General features: G+C 41.6%; 1 protein-coding gene across 3 annotated transcripts in view; it reads left to right on the top strand.

Moving 5' to 3' along the window:
- The window catches only part of FMN2 (formin 2), a 242,297-nt gene that overhangs the window by 78,227 nt on the left and 142,237 nt on the right, over positions 1-21,833 (top strand). For all 3 annotated transcript variants that reach the window (XM_075924820.2, XM_075924819.2, XM_075924822.2), the window contains exons 6-7: positions 2,705-4,365; positions 5,520-5,664. In XM_075924820.2, the coding sequence (XP_075780935.2) occupies positions 2,705-4,365; positions 5,520-5,664 (1,806 nt within the window). The remainder of the gene's footprint in view (positions 1-2,704; positions 4,366-5,519; positions 5,665-21,833) is intronic.

The raw sequence follows: 21,833 nt of genomic DNA on the forward strand, positions 1-21,833 counted from the left end.
GCAACAGATTTTTAGCTTTGAAGGATGAATTCCATTGTGTAAGATTGAGTTCCTCTGCATTCGTTCAGGTCAAGTGGAATTTTAAGTTTTAAGGAGTATATTTTGATCATGGATATGGAAACATCTTAAACAGGAGACTTTGAAATGTCCCTGTATGCTAAACTAATATTAATAATTGTGAATTTTCCCCCAGAGATTAATCATTGCCATATTAAATATTCTTAGAGCATTAACTTCAAATAAAATGGACCAAATTAATTTCTAGTGTATTTCTGTTGGCTTAAGTAGGGATGAAACTTTTCCTTTACATACAAACTGGAAGGCTCTCTCTTTAATAAAAATGATTGATTAAATACTATTTAAACATAAAATAAGTTAAAAGTGGCAGCCAGTTAATATTACTATAGAGGAAAATGGATGGTCCTGTTTCTCAGATGAATTCTTAGGAGATAATGTTTGAATTCTATAGGTATTTTGTATGTATAATATTCCTAATATGTAAGTGTTTTGTTTCAATTTTTGAAAAATTGATCTTACGGTAATGTACATACACTGAAATAATGATGGATGAAGTCTTGTAATATTCCTCTCATCATACTTTATCACATTCTAATCCAAACTGTTTGTCCTTTTATAATATAATACATTGTTTAACACAAATATTGCTAATAAAATAGATTGAATTTTAATGGGATGCATAATAAATTAGATCAGCAGATCATCTTTGTAATTGAGACTTAAGCTATCTTTTAGCCTTTCTTCCATGTTACTGTTTAAAGCACTATGTATATGTTGGATGAGCAGTCATCTCGCCATCAGATTCAGCTACCACTAAACAAATATGTAGTGACCCAGTCCTTCATTAACTTATTTACACATTAAAATCTGATAGGGAGAGCTGTTTGCCAGTATTCATCATAATTTTAGATCGAAATGACTCTTCAGACTTTCTATGAGAGTGAGCATTGTAACTTGATGTAAGTTGTTTCAGAGTAGACAAAAATCTGAGGTAAAGTCACTTGTTACTATTTCATTTTGGTGAATGCTTTAGGAGAACTGGAAAATCGCAAGATAAATGCTTACCTGAAAATGTCCTGTTCAGAATTCAACTCTGTGGAAACTAGGTTAGTAAGCTATGAACATACATCTCTGAGAGTTAGAAGTTTGTTTGCAGCAAATAAAGTGGTTTTTAAAGTATTTTCTTGTGTCATAGTAGCAGATGACAAGTGTCTTCTTCCTGGCTGAAAGACAAAGGCTATTACTCTGTTAGATATTAGGCAGTTACTTACAGATATTTCTATGGTATGCATCACCATAGAATCTGAGACTAGTAACTCACAAATATTCATGGATGAATCCTGAATTTCATCTGTGATCTTTTCCATTTTTCAGAAGGTAGAGAAGAGGCAGAAGGAGGTTGTAACTTACCCAAGGTCACAAAGGAAATCTGTAGCAAAGAGCAGAAAAAATAAACTACACATCTCCTGAATCAACCTTACTAATTTCCTGTTGTCCCAGTCAAGAGAAAATCATAGAACTTAATGAAATACAGCAGTGAAGAAAAAATATATATATTCAACTTTAGCATTCCTTTTACCTTAAACCTCTGTCTGGGAACATCTATGTTAAAATACTTCAGAATTTCTGATGCATCTGTTGCCTGATGACTTCCTTGGATAAAGCACCAGTTGCTAACATTCACTTTCATTGGATCTTATTATTTCCTTGTGACGTATTTTGATAAAGCACATCTCCATTTAAACAGAATACACTCCATTACTGGTATTTATTTGGAATTGGCATATTGATTAGTCCATATACACTAGTAAACTGTTTCCAACAGTCTCCACTCCCCAATGCTTCAGAAACTGCAAACAAAGCTTAAAAGTTGGCAGTTAGGGAATTCCCTTCTCATAAAGGAAGCCTCTCCATCATCCTTTTTGCTAATGGTTATTTTATGCCCTTTTAAACATGACAATTTTGATGCTTTCTCAACTTTGGATGGGAAGAAGTAGTGCTCTTAATTGTGTTTTATAACCTGTCTTTTCTTTTCTTCTCTTCCCCATTAGTTATGGTTCTACTAGTTGGAATGCTATGCTATGTAACTGACTGTATTCAATATGCAGGACTTCCTGTGTTCATAACTTGGTCCTGAAAATCAGTATGATTGCATTTTTTAAAAAACTGGTTCCATAGTCTTTTCCTTTTACTATTGTTCGATGAATAAGGCATTATTAGTTCAGCATATATTCTAATAAAGCATTCAGTAGTTCACCCAGTCGCTCATGCACAGTAACAATGTATTAAAGAAATGTTTTCAATCATTAGTGAAAATTTGTACAGAAATTAACATACATAACTCTCACCCTGTTACCTACAAAAAGGATGGTACTTATAGTCCACTGCTGTATGATTCCTTGCCCACCTTTGGAAAGCAGTCCTATAGATAGGAGAATGACATCACAATGCAAAGAACACACATGCTAATAAAGTTATAATAATTACCAATTCTAGTCTGAGTGCCTACACTGCTAATTTCCACAGTAGGTTGCATCTGGGCCTGTAGTGTCTCCACTCTTATAGAGTGTAATAGCAAAATGCATTGTTTAGCTGTGGATGGTCCTAATCTCTTTTTAGCTTCACTGCCCATGTGTGCCGATAACTGCTCTCTTTCAGTGTATTGATTTATCTTTTCTTTTTGAAGGATGATTTTGGGTTGAAATCTGAGCAGAATGCTCATGTAATCCAACGGCTGGAAAAAACCATTGAGGACCTGAGGACCAAAATTGCAGTACTGGAGAAACAGTTCCCAGCAACGGAGGCACAGATTCCTTGCAGGGACCAAGAGAGTGAAAGTGAACACCTGGTTTGTGGGGAAGTTAGTACTGTGGCGCTTCAAACAATTGAAAAGAATGGCCAACTCAAAACTGTTCTACAAGTAAAATCGATACAAACATCACCAGTAGAAGATTGTTTTACACACACAATGCCTTCAGCCAACACACTGCCACAGTCTCCCCCCCAGCTTGAAGGGGATAAAACTGAACAGCCATCTCAGCAATTGCCAGCTCTTGAACTACATCCCACATACTGTTCTGAAGTATCTTTAATTCTGTCACCAAAACAAATCTCAATGCAGCTGGAAGAGAGCCAGTCAACAGAAAGTACTTTGCCACCTTGTCCAGGCCCTGACAAAGATTTGTCCTCTTCTTTGCTTCAAGAAGCGACTGTATCGCCAGCTTCCCGTCAATCTCAAAGTACTGAGAGTATGACTTGCAGTGAACGTTTCCCTTTTGTATCCTCTGAACCCATTTGTAGCATTCCACCCCCACTGCTTGGCACAGAACTATCTAGTCCACTGCCTGGAGCAGTAGGCCCTTCTTTCATATCACACTTGCCTGGTGCAGGTGTTCCATCCCCACCATCCCTACCTGGTTCAGGACTTTCCTTGCCTTTGGCTGGCACAGCAATGCCACCCGTTGGCCCCAGTTTGCCTGGCACAATGCCTGCTCTTCCCCTACCTTTGCCTGATGGAGCAATGTCACTGCTTCCTGCTCCTCCCCTTCTTCCAGGTATACCACCCCCACCCCCTCCCCCGCCTTTGCCTGGTATGGGTGTACCGCCCCCTCCCCCGCCTTTGCCTGGTATGGGTGTACCGCCCCCTCCCCCGCCTTTGCCTGGTATGGGTGTACCGCCCCCTCCCCCGCCTTTACCTGGTATGAGTGTACCGCCCCCTCCCCCGCCTTTGCCTGGTATGAGTGTACCGCCCCCACCCCCGCCTTTGCCTGGTATGAGTGTACCGCCCCCTCCCCTGCCTTTGCCTGGTATGGGTGTACCGCCCCCTCCCCCGCCTTTGCCTGGTGCGGGAGTACCGCCCCCTCCCCCGCCTTTGCCTGGTGCAGGTGTACCTCTCCCTTCCCTGCCTGGTGCTGGAATACCAACTGCCCCTCCCCCGCCTCCTCCTTTGCCCGGTATGGGAATGCCACCCCCGCCTCCTCCTTTGCCTGGTATGGGAGTGCCGCCCCCTCCCCCACCTTTGCCTGGTATGGGAGTAGTGCCTCCTCCCCCGCCTTTGCCTGGTGCAAGTGTAACATCCCTCCCCTTGCCTTTATCTGATGTGGAAATGCCACCTCCTGCCCCACCACTACTCCATGGAGCATCTCTTCCTCATCTACCACCAGCCCCTGGCAGCTTTTTGCCATCTTTTGGCCTTCCACAAGTCGGTGGGGTTCTTCCTCCTCCATTACCGGTGGGTTTATTTGTAATGGGGATGAATCAGGATAAAGGAAGCAGGAAACAGGCAATAGAACCTTCTCGACCCATGAAGCCCCTTTATTGGACAAGAATTCAGCTTCATAGTAAAAGGTAAAACATGCAGAACATGAAGATGGATTATTTGTTTTAGTTTCGAGCCTTAATCAATAAAATTGGGGAGAGGGGGAAATTAATTAAGTGCTTTAGTGTCTTGTAAATGGTTCATTACAATATACATGTTTTCAGTATAACTGCAATTTTAATTTTAACTGGCATTTAAATAAAATGCTTGCTTCATTTAGCATTTTGTATGTTAAAATTAACCTTCAACTGCTTATTGTCCATGAAAGCTATTTTGTAATGGTAATATTTCAATACAGGCCTTATGGACTACAGAGAACATATTTGTAAGAAGTGCCATTTTCCCCCTTTTTATGTAGAACAGGTCAGTGCAGAGGGGAAAAATATTTTTGCTGTTTGAGAAATCTTTGAAGGAACCACATTTTTCTGGATAACTTTGGGCCTGATCCTGTGAGGTTCTGTGGCCCTCCACTCTCAAAATGGTGATACTCGTCAGGCATTTTTCCAATCAAATGTAAGATAGTTATGCCTTGTCCATGAGCACCATGGTCTTATCTCAAACTATATGCAAACTCTGGTGGTTTAAGCTCCTCTAAATGAATCCAGGATATGTGCACACTCACTTCCCATGTCTCCTACCTTAAGATGTAAAAGGCCCACTTGTCTTTAACTCTGGTTGCTTGATGCTGCTCTGGGTTATATTAGATTTGTTATTAATGTATTTTTTCTGTTTTGCACAGTGCCTCCTGTTTATGGAAATACTGATTTCATACTTGTAGGGAAATACTGGTTTTGATTTTAGTTCCTCTCCCTGCTTTTACTTCCACCATCCTCATACTCCCCCCTCCCCACCCACCCCGCTTAACAGCGGGTTTATCTTTTCTCAGCCCAAGCTTGTCTTTTCTTAATTATTTCTATAACAATATAGTTGTTCTGAAGATGATAGCTTATTTCCAGGCCTTTATTTTTATATATGGTGCTAGTGAAAACACAAATTCTGTGGAACATGTGAATATAAGCCAGTTTGAAGTATATTGGGGTATGAATAAAGGGAAAAGTCTATATATAATTAATAAGGACTTCAGATCCAAAATGTGGTCTATTAACATTGTGTCTTCATTTCCACCATTTGTCACTTTATGTAGTTTGACATTGCTCTACATAGGTCTTTTGCTTAACTTTAGAGATTCTAATGCTTCACTTGTGTGGGAAAAAATTGAAGAGCCTTCCATAGATTATCATGAGTTTGAAGAACTATTTTCCAAAACAGCTGTTAAAGAGAGGAAGAAACCAATTTCAGACACCATCACAAAGACAAAGACTAAACAAGTGAGTACACTTCCTTTCCAGTTATTTGTTTGTTTTTGGCATTGGTCTATATGCATACCTGGGCTGGGATAGGAAACTGTGATGTATGTGTTGTTTTTATCTTTTTATTTGCTGTTCACAAATATAAGACAGGAGAGTATGAGTGTAAATTTTTGAAACCAGCTACATTACTACTTCTATAGTTAAATGAACCTCTGTCCCTGTATTAATTGCTTTTTAAATCTTCATATGATGTCTGGAATTGGCTAGAGCAAAATTAAAATAATAGCCCAAAATAACATTTTCAATTACATTGCACAGAGTTTTTGGAGGAAAAAAAATCTCTTCTAGCAGCATAGGTATATGTATTTATCTATATATAGCATCTACCATTAATATATGTGTATGTGTTCACAATATATAGTTTGCAGTTTATTCTTATTGTAAAGTAAATATAGTGGGTGACATTGGTAAGAATTTAGTGCTTGAAAGTTCAGTTCATCCAGGTTCTTCCAATTTAGAAATAAGTAGAGTATCTTATAGTGTTTGTGTCTGTTTATGTAGTATACGCAGGGGCGCCAACAGTCTATGCAGGCCCCCAGGCAAGGTGTGAGGGGAGGGGGCAGGGGGACAGCTCTGTTGTCTCAGAAGGGGCTGAGCCTGTGGTGGAAGAGGTAGATCCAGGGGCAGCCATCCCTCTGCGCTGCACAAGAGTGCAACATGCCCTCCCCACCCCCCCAGCCTTCAGAACTGCACAGAGCACACAGCAGTCATTTAAAGGGCTCCGTGCTCCAGACGCTGCCGCAGTGGCAGTGGCCAGGAGCTCTAGTCCCCTTTTGAATTGCTGGGCCCCAAGGCAACTGCCCCCTTCAGCACCTCTCCCGCCCCTGCCAGAGGTGGGCCTGAGTATATCCATGTGATTGCATAATAAAAATGAAAAAGCAAAATGGAAAAACTGATCAAAAAACTTCTCAAAGTGGAAAGTATTTCAATAAATTGGGAAAAGCTAGGAGTGTTATAAAAGTCACTGTTGTGACTTCACATCTACATGAGCAGGCAGAGAGTTTTGAATAGTTAGCTGCTCAAAACAGATTATCTTTCAATTAGTCTTTCTTTTGTGATTACCTGTGTGGTAATCAGACTGACACAGGAATATGTGCCTGTTCTTAATCCAATGTGCTGGTGTTTTCTCTGTAGTGGTTATGCTTCTCATGCATCCATATACAGGGAAGTAGAGTATAAGTTTTTTCCAAACCCAGACTACCTTTTATAACAGTCCTCTTCAATATCTCAGTGCCATAGATCTGGTAATCTGTAGTGATGATCTTTATGTTAACATTATTTGACTAAGTATTGTTCCTTTTGTGCTGCATGGCATTTAAAAAGTTGGCCTGTCGTTTGGCCAGCAATTCAGGCTTGTAAAGTCTTCTGTCAGCATCCAGACATGTGGAGCAGCAGTATAATTGGGATTGTTGCATTGAGTAGCCTGCCCAAAGTGGTCGTCACACGGACACTGTGCAGCCAACCTAGTTCAGAGTATGGTTTACACGTAGTTCTAATGAAGGTAGCCTGACCAATTTGTCGTATTAGGGTGTAAGTTGGTCTTATCCTAATCTCAAAATAGTTTTCCTTTGTACTCGTTGCCAATTATTATGAGTTTTTCCTCAAAAATTCTATTATTACTTCATTAGTGAAACTGATTGCTACACTGGTAAGGTACATGGCCAGTTATGTCAGGGTTTGGGGTTTTTCCCCCCACTGAATGACATGAAGGCTCTGCACACACAAAATCTCACAGAAGAATACAAATGAAAAGTGTAGTGGCTGAAATTTTGTTGAAATAAAGCCATTTTTATTGTACTCTTACAGAAATATTTATCTGGTGCAATTACATGTGATATCTGTTCTTGTACGTGGTGTGTAAAGGTTTGTTTTTCAAGGTGCTTTATAAACAATTCAACTTTAATTCCACGTGTATACTTATGACCGCGCCTCTGTGGTAGGTCCGTAGTCTCTGGTTCTCCCCTTCCTTTATCCAGTCTTGGGGCATCAGGCCCTCCTAAGCCTGGCCGGCCAGCCTTTTAGGGCCGCAGGCTTTAGTCGCTTGCCCAGATGTCTCGCATAGTCTGGCCTCCACCTGAGATGGAGGAGAAAGGGGAGGCCTGAGCCCGCCATCACTCATGGGCCCCAGCCCAGGGCCCTAAGGACTTGGACTACGCCGCAGTCCCAGTCCGGCTGACGGGGTTGTGACCCTAAATGCATCAGCCCATGGGGTTGGTTCACCGCCCTGCCCTGGGCTACTTCCTTTCTCCTCCTCGTCCCCCTTCCCGTGTTCGCCCCTCTCTCCTCTGTGATGAGCCTTACTGGCTCTTCAAGTCTCTCCTGTGAGGCACCTTCCGTCGGGTCAGCTCTTCCTCGCCCCTCTGCTCTCTCCGCTGCCCGGGCGGGTTTTAAATCTCCTGCCGCTCCGGACGCCGGCCGGGCGTCCCTCTGACATCACCAGCGTAAGCCCCGCCCTCTACACTGGTGTGCCAGGTGGTCCACTCTTCCTCCTTCCGGCGGCTGCCCCGGCGTTCCCCAGCACTGCTGTGGCCCGGGAGCATCTGGCGAACGGCTGGTAAGCGCTCCCTGGCAGCGTCAATAAGACGCTCGCCCCCCGGGGTTCAGTGCGGGGTCTCGGCACCCCGTCGCAATACTAAATGGATGCCATTTAGGCATTTTTGGCATCTCATAATTCATTGTAAGGACCATATTAGTAATGTTCATAGTAATAACAAATATTTCTGAAAAATTGCCTAGCAGTCCCATATATGTATAGTGGAAATTCTAGTTTTCTTTAAATCTTTTAAAGTAACTTTAGAATTCTTATGTTCTGGCAACATATTACAAGCTTGACTGCAGTTTCCTATACAATGTTTCTGTGGAGTAAAGCGATTTGCTGTCCATCCCCACAATTTACATTACAAGACAGATAATTTTATAAAAGTTTTAATAACATTTTAATAATTTTTGACTGAATCAGATTTTTTTTATTTGACTTCTTTGACTTTTAAGCAGCTCATTAACAAAAAAGGGGAAGACACGTGTGTCACTTTGCTCACCATATAGAGTTTGCCTTGCTTTCCTGGGACTGAATTATTGTATTTATTGCTCAAACTGAGCATGAGTTACACAAGCTGAGCCTTGCAATGATTTATATTTCCAACTAGTGAATGAAATAAGATTTCTGAAAGAAGACGGGCTTGTCTACATGGAACTTTAGTATGCAATAGCGGGGCGGCAGGCGGGGGGAATCAACAGCACACTAGCTTGCCATACAATAATATCTCATGTGCATAATACTGAAGTATACTATACATTCAACAGTTCATGCTATGGAACATTTATAGGGTGACCATCTATCCCATTTTTACTGGGACAGTCCCTTATTTAAGGCCTTCTCCTGACATCCTGACTTTAAAAAAAAAAAAAAAACAGGCACAAATTGTCCCATATTTTTCCTACAGGGGCTAGGGAGGAGTTGCTACCACTCAGAGCTTCAGCTGCTGAAGCCCCAAGCACGGGCTCTCCCTTCCCCTCCCCACTCCGCATGCTGTGGGGGTGAACTTCATTCCTGCAGTGGGGCAAGGTGGGGAGGGAACTGCCCACATGCCAAGCTTCAACCACTGGAGCCTCAAGTGCTGTTGGCTTCTCCCCCACCCACTACAGGGGGTTGAAGCCCCAATTGCTGGTTGCTTTCCACCACCACCACCCTGGCTGCAAGGCTGAAGCCCTGCGCACCAGCACCACTCCTCTCCTCCTGCTTCTGCAGGGCTGAAACCCCAAGTGCCAGCAGCAACCCTGCCCCTCTGTGGGGCTGAGGCTATGAGATCCAGAGGCTTCACCCTCCCCCCCCCCCCCGTGGGGCTAAAGCCCTGAGTGCTGGCAGCCCCCGTTCCCACCCTTTGGTGACCATAGGGAAATATGGTCCCCCAAACATTTAGAGTACTTTAACAGTGTCCACATGGGACATTGCTGTGTGGCAAGCCACTGCACTGTAGAGTCAGTCTGCTATGATCTCTCTGTTCCGCAAAGTAACCCACATTGGTCAGCGTAACACAAGCAGCTGCAAACTGCAAGTGGAGAATTTTCCTTGTTCATGATAACTCTCTGCTAGCAGAGGGCTGGCATAGGTGGATTAGTCTGTTACATCCACCCTTCATCCCTCTGCTGTCAGCACAGGAGGCAGGGAAAGAGGCAGACTGAGGCCAGGAAAAAATATGCTGGAGCCAAAGGTCAAGTATGCTACCAGGGCCAGATATTGGAGAATAAGGGCAGAGAATAAGGGCACTGTAGCTGGTTCCATTCTTCAGTGCATTTAAGTGCAGCTTGTTCAGGGAGGAGAATCCCTCCCAGTCTGTATATTTTCCCATCATGAAACATTGTTCTTTTATATCCTGCATATTGTGTGTCACTGCAATGGTTTTATCATTTATTTGAATTTCCAAAATGTAACTGTAGTCATTCGTTCAGAACTGTGGGTGCCTAATCTCATAAAATGCAACCCTTAAAAAAAGTGTATCTGTTAATAGAAAACCAGCTCAATCGCCAGCCCCACTTCTTCCTCTATAGCTGCAAAAAGGAGGAGCTAGACTAATTTGTGATGAGTGCTTTCAATCTTTGACTTTGGACCTTGGGTCTAACCTGCGTATTTCCAAACTCAGTTGCTATTTTGAAGAGGAGAGAGCTGCATATTGTTTGATTAATGCTCACAGACAATCTCATTACTTAGATTGTAAGATCTTTGAGGAAGGGGCAACTTTTGCTCTGTTCATACAGCACCTAACACAATAAGGTCCTGGTCTAGGACTAGGGTTTGTCAGAGCTATGGCATAATAATTTGTCTTAAATTAATAATAATAATAATAATTAATAATTTTAGTCTTAAAATTCTTAGCACTACATTCAATTTTATTTTGGTTCAGTTTGTCATGTAAGTATAATCTTCGCACGTGTTTCTCTGGTACTCCAGACTCTCTTCTCCTTCATAAAATTGCCCCCATGGATCCTTATGTGGGGAGCCTGTCTACTTCTTCCCATCCCATACTTCGGAGTTGAGAGGAATTCACACTTGGAGGGGAGGTCATGTGCCACTACTCATATTCAACATGGCACAGAGACAGAGGGTATAAAGAGGCACATGGTTCTCTTCCCTTGGTTGCTTTAATTATGGTTGATAACTTGAAGAACTTATGATATCTGAATAGGTAGTGTTTTTAATTAACACTTTTACCTTTAAAAGAATGAGGTATTCTTTGGCCTGTGTTATGCAGGAGAGCAGATGACATGAACATAATTGCTTCTTCTGGCTTTAGAATGTGTGAAACTTGTTAGTTGTGCTGCTACATTTTACTGGACAAGTCCTTCTGCCATAAATCCTTTTTCATGGGTGGAACCTTGTAAGGGCAACCGCCACATCCAGTGGTATATCTGGCAGTTGGTAGTACCCAGTCTGCTCAATAGAGGGGTGCCTAGTTAGACCACAAACTTGCATCCTGTTCCAATGCCAAATCCAGACAATTCTGCGTTTGAACATACAGATGTTAAGGGACTCTATCAAAGGTGTTTCTTTCTCATCCATGGTCATGCCTTCTGGTTGTGAGGAACCTTAGTAAGATGATACAAGTGAAGACCACGTGTTTGTTTGCATCCTGTATGGGTTCACCAGTTCTGGTATTCAAATCGCCTAACTTTGGCTGAGAAATCTCCTATTTTTGCCAGACACACTGATTTTCTCCATATGGTGGATCTTGGCATCCTCACAACAGAATCCTTGGGTTTGTGGCTTGATGTTATGTCAATTTCTGCTCAAGTTCTGTCACCTTTCCATAATAAAAGCTCAGGTTTCTCAGTTCAGCAAGTCAGACTCTGGTTTTTCATTCTTGTTGAGTGCCCTCCATTTTGGAATACCTGCTCTCCTCTTCCTTCAAATTTCACTACTCACCATACTGGCTTTTTATTCTTTTCACCTGCATTTGCTTATAAAGTGATTCTTTAAGGAATTCTTGTAACTGTGCCTCTCTAATGCAGCTTGATAGGCTTACTAAACTCACAAACCCTGTAATCATATGATGCCCATATGATCTCTGTATTTAGAGGTGGCCTTTGTGATAGAGGTGGCCTCTGACAGGTGTGCAAGTGAACTCCAATCTTTTATGGCTTGTCACCCTTCCCATGCCTTTGTAAAGACAATGTAATTTTCGTGATCTGATCTGAACTTCTTTCGGAAAGTCTAATTTTTATGTGAATCTGCAATGCTCCTCTCCAGATCCCATGGCTCTGCTGGGCTTTACCTGACCAACTTATTCTAGGCACGTGGCTGTTTCCTGGGTAGACTGGATAACTTAGGTCTTTCTGGAAGTCCCTCTAGTTTGTTGTATTTGGAGAATTTTTCTCCTTTGGATGTTCTGTACAGATGCTACTAAAATGGTCTGCTTTTTTATAGTTATAATTGATAACTGAAGGCTTGAGTTCAGATACCAGAGGGTGGTGGGGGGCTCATAAAGCCTATTGTACCAGGGTTATGGTACTATGCCCACTGTTTGCTAGTCATTCTCATTCACCCCTCCATCATAACACCAGCTCTGTCCACAGGCATTTCTACATATGTACGCATGTTCCCCAGACCAACTACCTCCCTACAGCTAGCAGGAAGATGACACCTCTTTTGAGATGTCATGACATTTGCTAATTTATCATATATTTAGAATTAATCTCCAGGAAAGGGAGTGAAAGATTGAAAGAGTGAAAAATTAAGTTACTTACCAGTAAATGGAGAACTAGAAATACATGGTCTTCATAGATCCTTGCTTGCCTTCCCTGTGTCTAAGGAGTCTGCAGTTTATGGACTTTTCTTTACTCAGGTCCCATATGTATATATGTTTCTGTTACTCTCTAAGGTACCACAGGGCTAACCATTGTTTTTAATTTTCAGTATATCCTATAAACAATGAGTTTCTCATTTGCTGTGGCCTTAATCAAATTTATTGCTGGGTACAAGACAAAGTATTGCAACATCAGAATTATATAAAAGTAAAACCATCACACTTTGCTTATGGACTGTAGAGTCTACACTATATACTCTTTAACAGATATGTAATGTTTAAACACTGAAAAACTCAGGTGCTGATATTATTAGAATCATGTACATCCGGTAACTCGACATGAAGAGAAAAGTGAGCGCAAAATTATACCTGATGCTTGCCCTGAGAAAAGCTACTTTGTTTACATTTTATGGGGTTTGGCAATGCAAACTTCTGCAAACAATAAAAATGAGGGCTATTAAGTTCTATGTGGCAGACAAATAGTGGTTAAACAGAGACAGACAGTAGTTGTGGTTAAACATTAGTGGATGTGGCTTTCAATGACTGACAGAATTTGTTTTCCTTCCAATGACAAGAATTTTCTAATGTTGTTATCAAATGTGCTCCAAGAAGCCCCTGAACATTGTTAAAGGATTCCTAAAAAACATGTTGCCTAGAACAGAAACTTGCATGTAAAAGTTTAAAAGAGTGAATTTAAGAAATGTGCATTTCAATTTAGAAGTGACCATTTGCGTTACCATTTTAATAGGATAGAAAAGTACTCTCTCAAGTGTTACTTCATTTGTATTTAGCAGAGCTGCTGCCCCTCCAACTCCCCCCACCTAAAAATGCTGTTAAAATAGGTGTGATTTATTGAACTTTAGTCTCTGGAACTATCAAAATAAAAGCTAAATCTGTTGCTGATTATGTAGAAGAGGCAATAGAAGCCTTCATTATAATCAGCATTTGCTGCAGATGTAAATATAAAATGGTCAGAATGATAGGCACAAGGATAATAAATATTTGGATGATGAAGTTCATCCCTGCACAACAGAAGAAGCCATTATGGTAAGAAGGCATAGCCATAATTCTACAAGTGTGTTTTACAAGAAGCACATTTAAACTGTTTCTCACTTATATGGCTTCTCTGATAGATACAGGTTGAACCTACCAAATCCAGGACTGTGATCTGGCAATATCCATGGTCCGGCAGGGCCACAGATGTCGCTGGATGGAAGAACCTAGAAGGCAGGAGCAACACAAGGGCTGGGGAGCCCTGCTCTGACTGGGGAACCCCAGCATCAATGGAGCCAGGTGGTGGCAGGGGAACCCCCAGCATTAGTGGGGCCAAGTGCCTGGGGAGTCCCATCCAGGAATCCTGGGAAACCCCTGATGGCAGCAGGGCTGGGGTGACCAGGAAATCTCTGCTGGGGAACCCCCCGGCTGAAGCAGGGCTGGCAGAGGCAGGCAGCGGGAATCCCCAGTGGCAGCATGGCCACACCTAGCAGCAAGTTGAGGTGTCCAGGCGGCTCCATCTGGGGAACCCCTGGTAGCAGCAGGTCCAGCAGTGGATGGCTGCAGCAGCCAAGCAATCCCCACTGGGATCTCTGGGAGACCCTGGGGCAGCAGACAGGCACCAGGGTGGGGAGCTGTGCTGGGTCAGCATTAGCGGGGCCAGCAGTAGGGCAGGGAGCCTCAAGGAGAGGAGCCTGGCTGAGGGGAAGCTAGCTGGGGAGCACTGACCTCCCCTGGTCCAGAAAACTCCCTGATGCGAGACAGCATAGTTCCTGAAGGTTCTGGAACAGGGAGGTCCAACGTGTAGTGGCATTTGTAAAAACCCTACAATTAGTGTTTCTGTAGTATTTTTTATGGCGATCTGTTATACAAATTATTTGTGTTTTGTATCTTATTGAGCTATGGAAAATACCTTTTCATTTTTCCTTCTGGACATTGCAAACTGTATTGTTTGTGTGTATGCAGTGTAGTGAACAGCAGGGCTACATTTAGTGTTCTTATCTTCAGAAAAGTGTTGTTTGTGGAAACTGATTTTTTTTTCCTATGTGGATGTTTTTAACTGCTTAGTTGTGCATTGATTATATGTGCTCTATGTAAAACACTGGCTAACTTTTAAATAGTTTTTTTTTCAAAACTGCCCAAATAACTTTCATGCAGTGATGTTGTGGACGTGGTGGTCCTAGGAGAAAGGCAGGCTGGGTCAGGTAATATGTTTTCTTGAACCAATAAAAAGAAAAACTTGTTGAAAAATGAAAAACTTTCAAGCTCACACAGAGTTTTTCTTCAGGTCTGGAGAACTAATTGTGAAGAATTACCCCTTCTCCCCCAATCTAGTGCAAATCACTTAGGATGCCATGATTATCTCTGTGACAGACCCCCATGCTTTATGAAAAGTGGCTTGTGAGTATAAATATGCATAACTCAAAGATGCTTTGGACAAAATACCTCCTGTAACCTACCAGTCAGCTCTTTAGGGTAAGAATCTGCTTGTTGTAAGTTTTTTAGTGAATTAGAACTAGCTATGCATTTTCCTTTAACTTACTTTAATCTGTCTGTGTTCACTTGCAACCACTTAAATCCTACTGTTTGTACTTAATTAAAACATTTTTTGTCTAATATCAGGCCCAGTGTAAATAATTGTTACCTAGGAGGAGAGGGGGTAGGAACGACAATCAGTATGCATATCTCTCTTTCATTGATAAAGAAGGTGAACATCCTTATGAGCTTTCTTTGTGTAAATCTTTTACGCAAAGACAGATTTGCGGTTTTGATCTCTTCTGAGGGTTGGTTTCCTGGTGCCGTGCCCTCGAACTGAATTCTCTCAGAGCAGAAGTGGTTCAGTGTCGGCACTGCTGTTTGGGGGGGTGGTGCTTATCCCAACTCTGATATTCTGTTAAGGCAGTTGTCAATGGCATAATCTTCACACTGGGGAGCAATCCCAAGGGTCTTCTGTGACTACACTCCATCATATTAGTGCTAGGTCTACACTATCACTTTTGTTGGTAAAACTTTTGTCTGTCAGCTGTGTACATCCTTCCCCCCCCCCCCCCCGAGTGATGTAAATTATGCTGGCATAAGCATTCATGTGTATAACACTGTGTCAATGGGCCATAAATTGCACTGCTGCACTTGTGAAAGTGTAAACGTGCCCTAAATCATAATCACTGCTCAATACAAGGTTAAACAGTAGTTTAGAACAAATAGTTAATACATATTTTGAAGGATCGTTCAAGGTGAAGGGGCCCATTAATACAGATCCAGTCATAAGGGGGAAAGGAAGTGGTGATAGGAGCGAAAGCAGCTACTGGGAAGGGTGGTCAGTGGGTTAAGATTGTTTACATCCAATGTGTCTATTCAAACTTCTGGCAAAGTTATGAATTTAAGCTCCCAGGCTTATCTTTTAACAGTGTTGTGAAGATTTCCATTAAGAATGGGGACTGATAGGTCAGATATAGAGTAACTGCTTTATGAAAAGTGTCCACCCACAGGTGATAGGGTTTTTTTGTCTCATACAATTTTGTTGCAAGTTCATTCAAGAGCACTGTGATTCTGTCTGGTTTCACCCATGTAGTTTTCATTTAGTGTGCTGCATGTGTAATGCACACGATGTGATAGGCATATGTAGGACCATGGATCTTGAAAGATGTGTTGCAAGGGGTTGATAACCATTGTTGCAGAGGGAGAGCTATCTGCAATTTTTTTAATATGTTCTGGCATGGTCTAGAGCTGCTTTGAGATTTTGTGCCCTAGTCTGTGAAGAGCTTACTTGGTGAAGTTGGGATGTCATTTGAAGGCCAGAAGAGGAGGTCCAGTACAGAAAGATTCCTTTCACGATGGAATCCCTGTCATGCTCCCCCCAAACTTTATGAAAATTAGCTCACGAATATGAATATCATAACTCTAATATGTTTTAGTTAAAACCAATCATGTAACGTAAATTTTAAAGTTTCATTCCGATTAATCTTTATATCCAATATTTGTGCATGTATTATTCTTGTACATGAAGTTAGAAATGTGAAGTGTGAATCTGGGTTTAATTCTAAATATGCTAATAGCGACATTAATGATACTTTATGAACTTAATGGTTGAGTATTCAAACTAATGACCCATTTCTGTATTGAAGCAGATTCTCTCAGGTTATTTAGATAGCCATTCTATCGACTTCCTTTTCAGAGCACATTTTATTATATCTGAGTGCCTTGCTCTAGAAAACTTATTTCTTCGTGTGTTTGGAGTGGTCAGTATATCCATGAAAGTAACTGTGGTGATCTGTGGGTTTATCATATTCAATTATCAGTAGGGTTTCATTGTTGAAGCTGATTGTGGTGTCGTGGGAGTTGATGCTGGTATGGGAATGTTCCAGAGAGAGTTTTAAGGACTAGTGGTGATGATTGAAATTGTGGTGGAAATTGCCTGTCAAGAGAATGAAAATATCATCAGTATATTTCAGTATATCATCTGGTTTGATGGTTTGGTCCAGAAATTCTTCAAGATGATATATCAGGAAACCATATAGATATATCTAGTCCCCATAGCTATTCCCATGTTTTGGACATTGTTTATTTTTGAATGTAAGGTGAGGATGAAATGGATCAGTTTCATTATAAATGAGGCAGGTATCAGAGTGTTGTCCATTTTCTTGTAAATATAAGAGGCAGACAGCTATGACTTTCTTGTGAGGGATGGCACTATATAGGGAAATGACATCCATGCTGGCAAGGAGGGTGTTCTGAAGGAGATTGTAAATATTCTGGAGTTTGTAGAGGAAGTTGGCCCTTTGTGGGGTAAATTGCTTGAGGATGGTTTCTATGAGTCTGTAGATTCCTTCATTGAAGTTATGTCTAGGTTGTGTTGCTTTTCCAGGATACCTGTGGTATCCCGGAAAACCAATGCTGTATCCAAAGAACGCATACGCTTTTTCAAAAATTTTTTTTGAAAAAGTGGACACGCTCTTTCGCCATCCCTGTAAATCTCATTCTGTGAGGCATAAGGGATTTGTTGAAAGAGCACTTTTTTCCAAAATTTGGCACTGTGTAGTTGCGCCAAATTTCAGAAAAGGCATTTTTGAAAGTAAATCGGAAGAAGATACACAAGTTACGTACAGTAATTCCTCATTTAACACTATAGATATGTTTCAGAAAATGATCGTGTTAAGTGAAAATGTTTTATGCAGAATCAATTTTCCCATTGAAAATAATAGAAAAGGCGAAGGTTGCATTTCAAGCGGTGGTGTCTGTTGGGCCCGGGACATAAGGTTGGGGGAGAAAGGGAACTGGGTTACAGCAGGGAGGGGAGGTGTTTGGCTCTTGGGAAGAGGAGGAGAAGGGAGGGGGATTGGGTTGGGAGTATGCCCCTGTGACATGTCTTCTGGGACCTGCACTGAGTCTGGTGAGGGGGGATCGCTGGGGAACGGCAAGGCGAGTGGCGAACTTGCTGCCACTTTGCAGGGAGGCGGGGGAAGCCCCGCGCAGCCGCCAGCAATGGGCCGGCTAGGGAAATCATGTTATTCTGGGGACGACCATGTAATTCAAAAAAATTCCCTAAAAAAATCATGCTATCGTGAAAACGTGTTAAGTGGGCATGTGTTAAATGAGGAATTACTGTACAGCAAATTGTGTATCTTTTTCTGATTTAACATTGCAGTCTAGACATAGCCTGAATGTGTTGTGACTAGATATGGTGGATCTGTTGGGGTAACCTTGTTTGTGTATCTTGGGAAGCATGAAGAAGGTTCCCGGGGTGAGCTTGCAGGGGATGAATTAGTAGAATTTCTCTTGGGGTATTTTTGGGAAAGAATTTGACGATATTCTTAAGTTCCTGAGCAAATTGTGGGATAGTGTGGTCTTCAAGTTTCCTGAAGTACAAGGTGTCAGTTGACCTCATTCATGTAGTAGGATGAGGAGTCTCAAATATAGTAAATCAGTGTAGCTTCATTGAACTTTCTCTTTTAGTCTTCAAAGAAAGCCCTTCATGAGTTATAGATGACAGAGTCATTTATGAAGATTTCCTGGCTGTACATTATAAAACTCAGTTGACATTTGTCTGTAGCTTTGACAGTAGTTTGGGCAGACATTCTCCATGTTAGATGTTAGTCTCAGGCTGAATAATACAGGATTCATATTACAATATTAAAAAACAAAACAACAAAAAAACACTTCCCTGGAGAAGTTTTAGAGCCCCTGTGCTTTGGAGTAGAGACTTGAAATTTGGTAGAGTGTCACTTTGCTCTCAAGGATGTCCCAATGAAATTTTCCCTAAATTTAGCCCAGTTATGTGCCATTAAAAGTCTGTTTTCACATGCTCAATATGAATTTGTGTTTGGTAGTTAAATGTTCCAAAGATTGAATATGAAGTAAACATGTTGCATCACAGGAACACAGGTGCTGAGCAAGACTTTCTGTTAAATTGCTATTCCTGGCACCACTTTGTCTGAATACTTAAATATTAAATGAACCTGATGCTCTCATGTCCCAGGTGAGGACTACAACCTTTGGGTTATAGAGTATCTCTCTTTCTTTCTGTTTCTCAGTAATGTGGCATCAGGCATGAGCACTAAGAGCAGGGAGACTTTCTCTCCTGTGCTCTGATCCCTTCAGCTAGCAACCAACGAGAGTGGTGGAAAAGAGGACACAACCTGACTGAAAAGCAGAGGGGTGAGAAGACAGATCTTTGAGTTAGAAAGGGGGTCATTGGGACCAGTGGGCATGGGGGGGGGGTGGAGGGAGTGGGACTGAGATATGGAACAGAGGTAGAATCAGGGAATGGGATGTAGAGCCAAGAACAGGCTATAGGGGTAAAGGGATCAAGAATATGGGGTTGGGGAAAAATGAGTCTGGGCCCGGTAGAACACTCTTCTCTTAGAATCTGGATGAGAGCCCAGAATTAGAGCTGGGCAAGAAATAATGTTTCCATCCGGCAAATATTTTCAAAAGTTGGGAATTTTTCCCTGTTCTATATTGAGATCGAAATGAGACCTGTGAAGTTGTTTGATATCTCTGCACACTAAAGTCCTACTTCTGACACACTTCTTCCCATCCATCCCATTTCATATGCCACCCTTTGCAAAGAGGTCCTCAAAGCACAGTCTCCTCTGGTCTTCTCATTGCCTTTATCCAGGGAATCCTTCCCTACTACAAATATAGGCTAATAGAGAGACTTGTGCTGTACTGGCCCTTTTATGCATGTAAAGGGTCAGAGTGTGGGGGGGTGAAGTTCTCCCCCCTGTTTTTTTTTTTTTTTTAATCTGCAGTGATGACCTCAGAAGCTTGAGTGATAGTGGTAAATGATTTTTTTCTGGAAAAATATTAAGAGTTATTATTGAACTGTTCAGTTCAATGGTGTTCAGTGATGTTTAAGAGTTGGTCAGATTACGAGGCATGTAATAGTACATTCAAAACGAGTGAGCAAATGTACGCGTCATTTTCGTGTACAGTGACTAAGATTCTTTGTTTGTACCAGTTAGGTAACCACATGGCCAGATTAATGCATTGCCTGAGAAACTTGAAAACTGTGGGATTTATACCTAATTTTTATAAAGGTAAATTTGAAGAAAGACTGTATTGTGGCTTATGAAAGTCAATGGGATTATGCTCTTAACTTACTTAGATACTTTTAAAATCCCCTTCTAAGTTCCTAAGTAGAGCCTGGAAAGCCTAACCTGAGGCACCTACTTTTGAAAATCATAGCTGTGGTCTTAAAGAAATAAGGAGGGGGAAAAAAAGACGGTTGAGTGTAACAGTGAACTAAATTGGCAGAGATGCTCGGGTCTGGCGGTTTGTGGAAGAGCCCTGTGTTTTGTTTTAAAACCAGGGAGTTGAAATGTTTCTGTGTATTTTCCTCTCCACTTTTAAAAATTGAAGCATCCATGATTGTTTCTAATTACAGGAATATTTTAGTCTATTGTTCCGTCTCCTGTTGAAGAACGTGATGCTTATTTTACTTATTACAATGTATCTGAATCTAAACAATCTGAGTAATTTTTCATCCAATGTCATAACAGTCATTAACTAGAACAGCCATCTATTATTAGAGGATTACCTCTATAATAACACATTGAATGGGATTTGTTTCAGCGAATAACATGTAAATCTATACTATTTTAATGGTAAAAATATGTGAAAGATTAAGAACCATTTCTTATACCTTCTTGCAATATGAAAGCTGAATAGAGAAAGAGGTGGAAAAGAATGAAAGAGAAGCTTAAAGAGTTCACTCTGACCCAATTTTCAAACAAAAGTTGTATCATCATGAAGTATATAAGGCTGGCTGCCAGTTTGCATTAAACATATTGTGCTAATTTATACAATGTGACAATGGCTGGTGGATGGCACCTTATAAAGGTACGTGACGAGGAAAGTTTTCTGAAATGTCTAGTTGGTATTGATGTAAAGGAGAATCTTGCACTGGAGAAGGTAGCCAGTTGGCTGGTGGGAAAGAATGGGATTCAAAGCACACTTACACAGAGCCTAGATAGAACCAGTCTTCCCTGGAACATTTAGATTTTGGTCCCTGTGTGTAAAGGCACATCCTCAGGGCGGTGGACTGAGGAAGCCCTTCGTGGAGTGATATCGAGGGGTGGCGCTGAAGAATACAGACAAAAATCAGTAGCACTTTGAAGACTAACAAAACATGTAGTAGGTATCATGAACTTTCATGGACACAGCCTCCACCTTCAGATGACCGAGGTAGATTATTGATGTTTTGAAGTTTCCTCAGAAAGTCAGTGATATTACGGAGGTAGGTAGGAGTGCTGGTAGCATAGGGTCTGAGGAGGGAGTCAATATAGCCAGATAATCCTGTTTAAGTGTGCCAATGCTTGAGATGATGGCTCGTCCAGGATTTCCAGGTTTGTGTGTCTTGGGTAGCAGATAGAAAGCTCCTGGTCGGGGATTAGATGTAGTGTTGGTGTAAATTTGTTCCTGAGCAGCATGAGGGAGCATCATGAGCAGTTGTGTCAGGGGTTTTTTTTTTTTTGGTATTCTTTAGTGGGATCACAGGAGAGAGGCTTGTAGAATCTGGTATTGGTGAGTTGTCTGGTTGCCTCCTGTTCATAGTCTGTCCTGTTCATGATAACTACACTATACAGACAAAGGCACCTAGAAGGGAGACTCTGATTTCAAACTGGAGCAGACAGAAGGCACTAAACCATTTCAGGATAATTTGTTCTTAGGAGAAGGCAACTGTGATTTCAAACTTGTGCTCTTTCCGTCCAGTGCACATATCACAGTCCCTGTGCCTGTGTAGGGTGGACAGTATGAGTATAGAGTGTGGGGTTGGAACTCACAAGCCAGCCTCACTTAAATCCATTCATGTGTGATGGTTCATCTCTTAAT

Source organism: Pelodiscus sinensis, chromosome 3, assembly GCF_052426305.1.
Source record: "Pelodiscus sinensis isolate ZL-2025 chromosome 3, ASM5242630v1, whole genome shotgun sequence".
NCBI classification, from domain to species: domain Eukaryota; kingdom Metazoa; phylum Chordata; order Testudines; family Trionychidae; genus Pelodiscus; species Pelodiscus sinensis.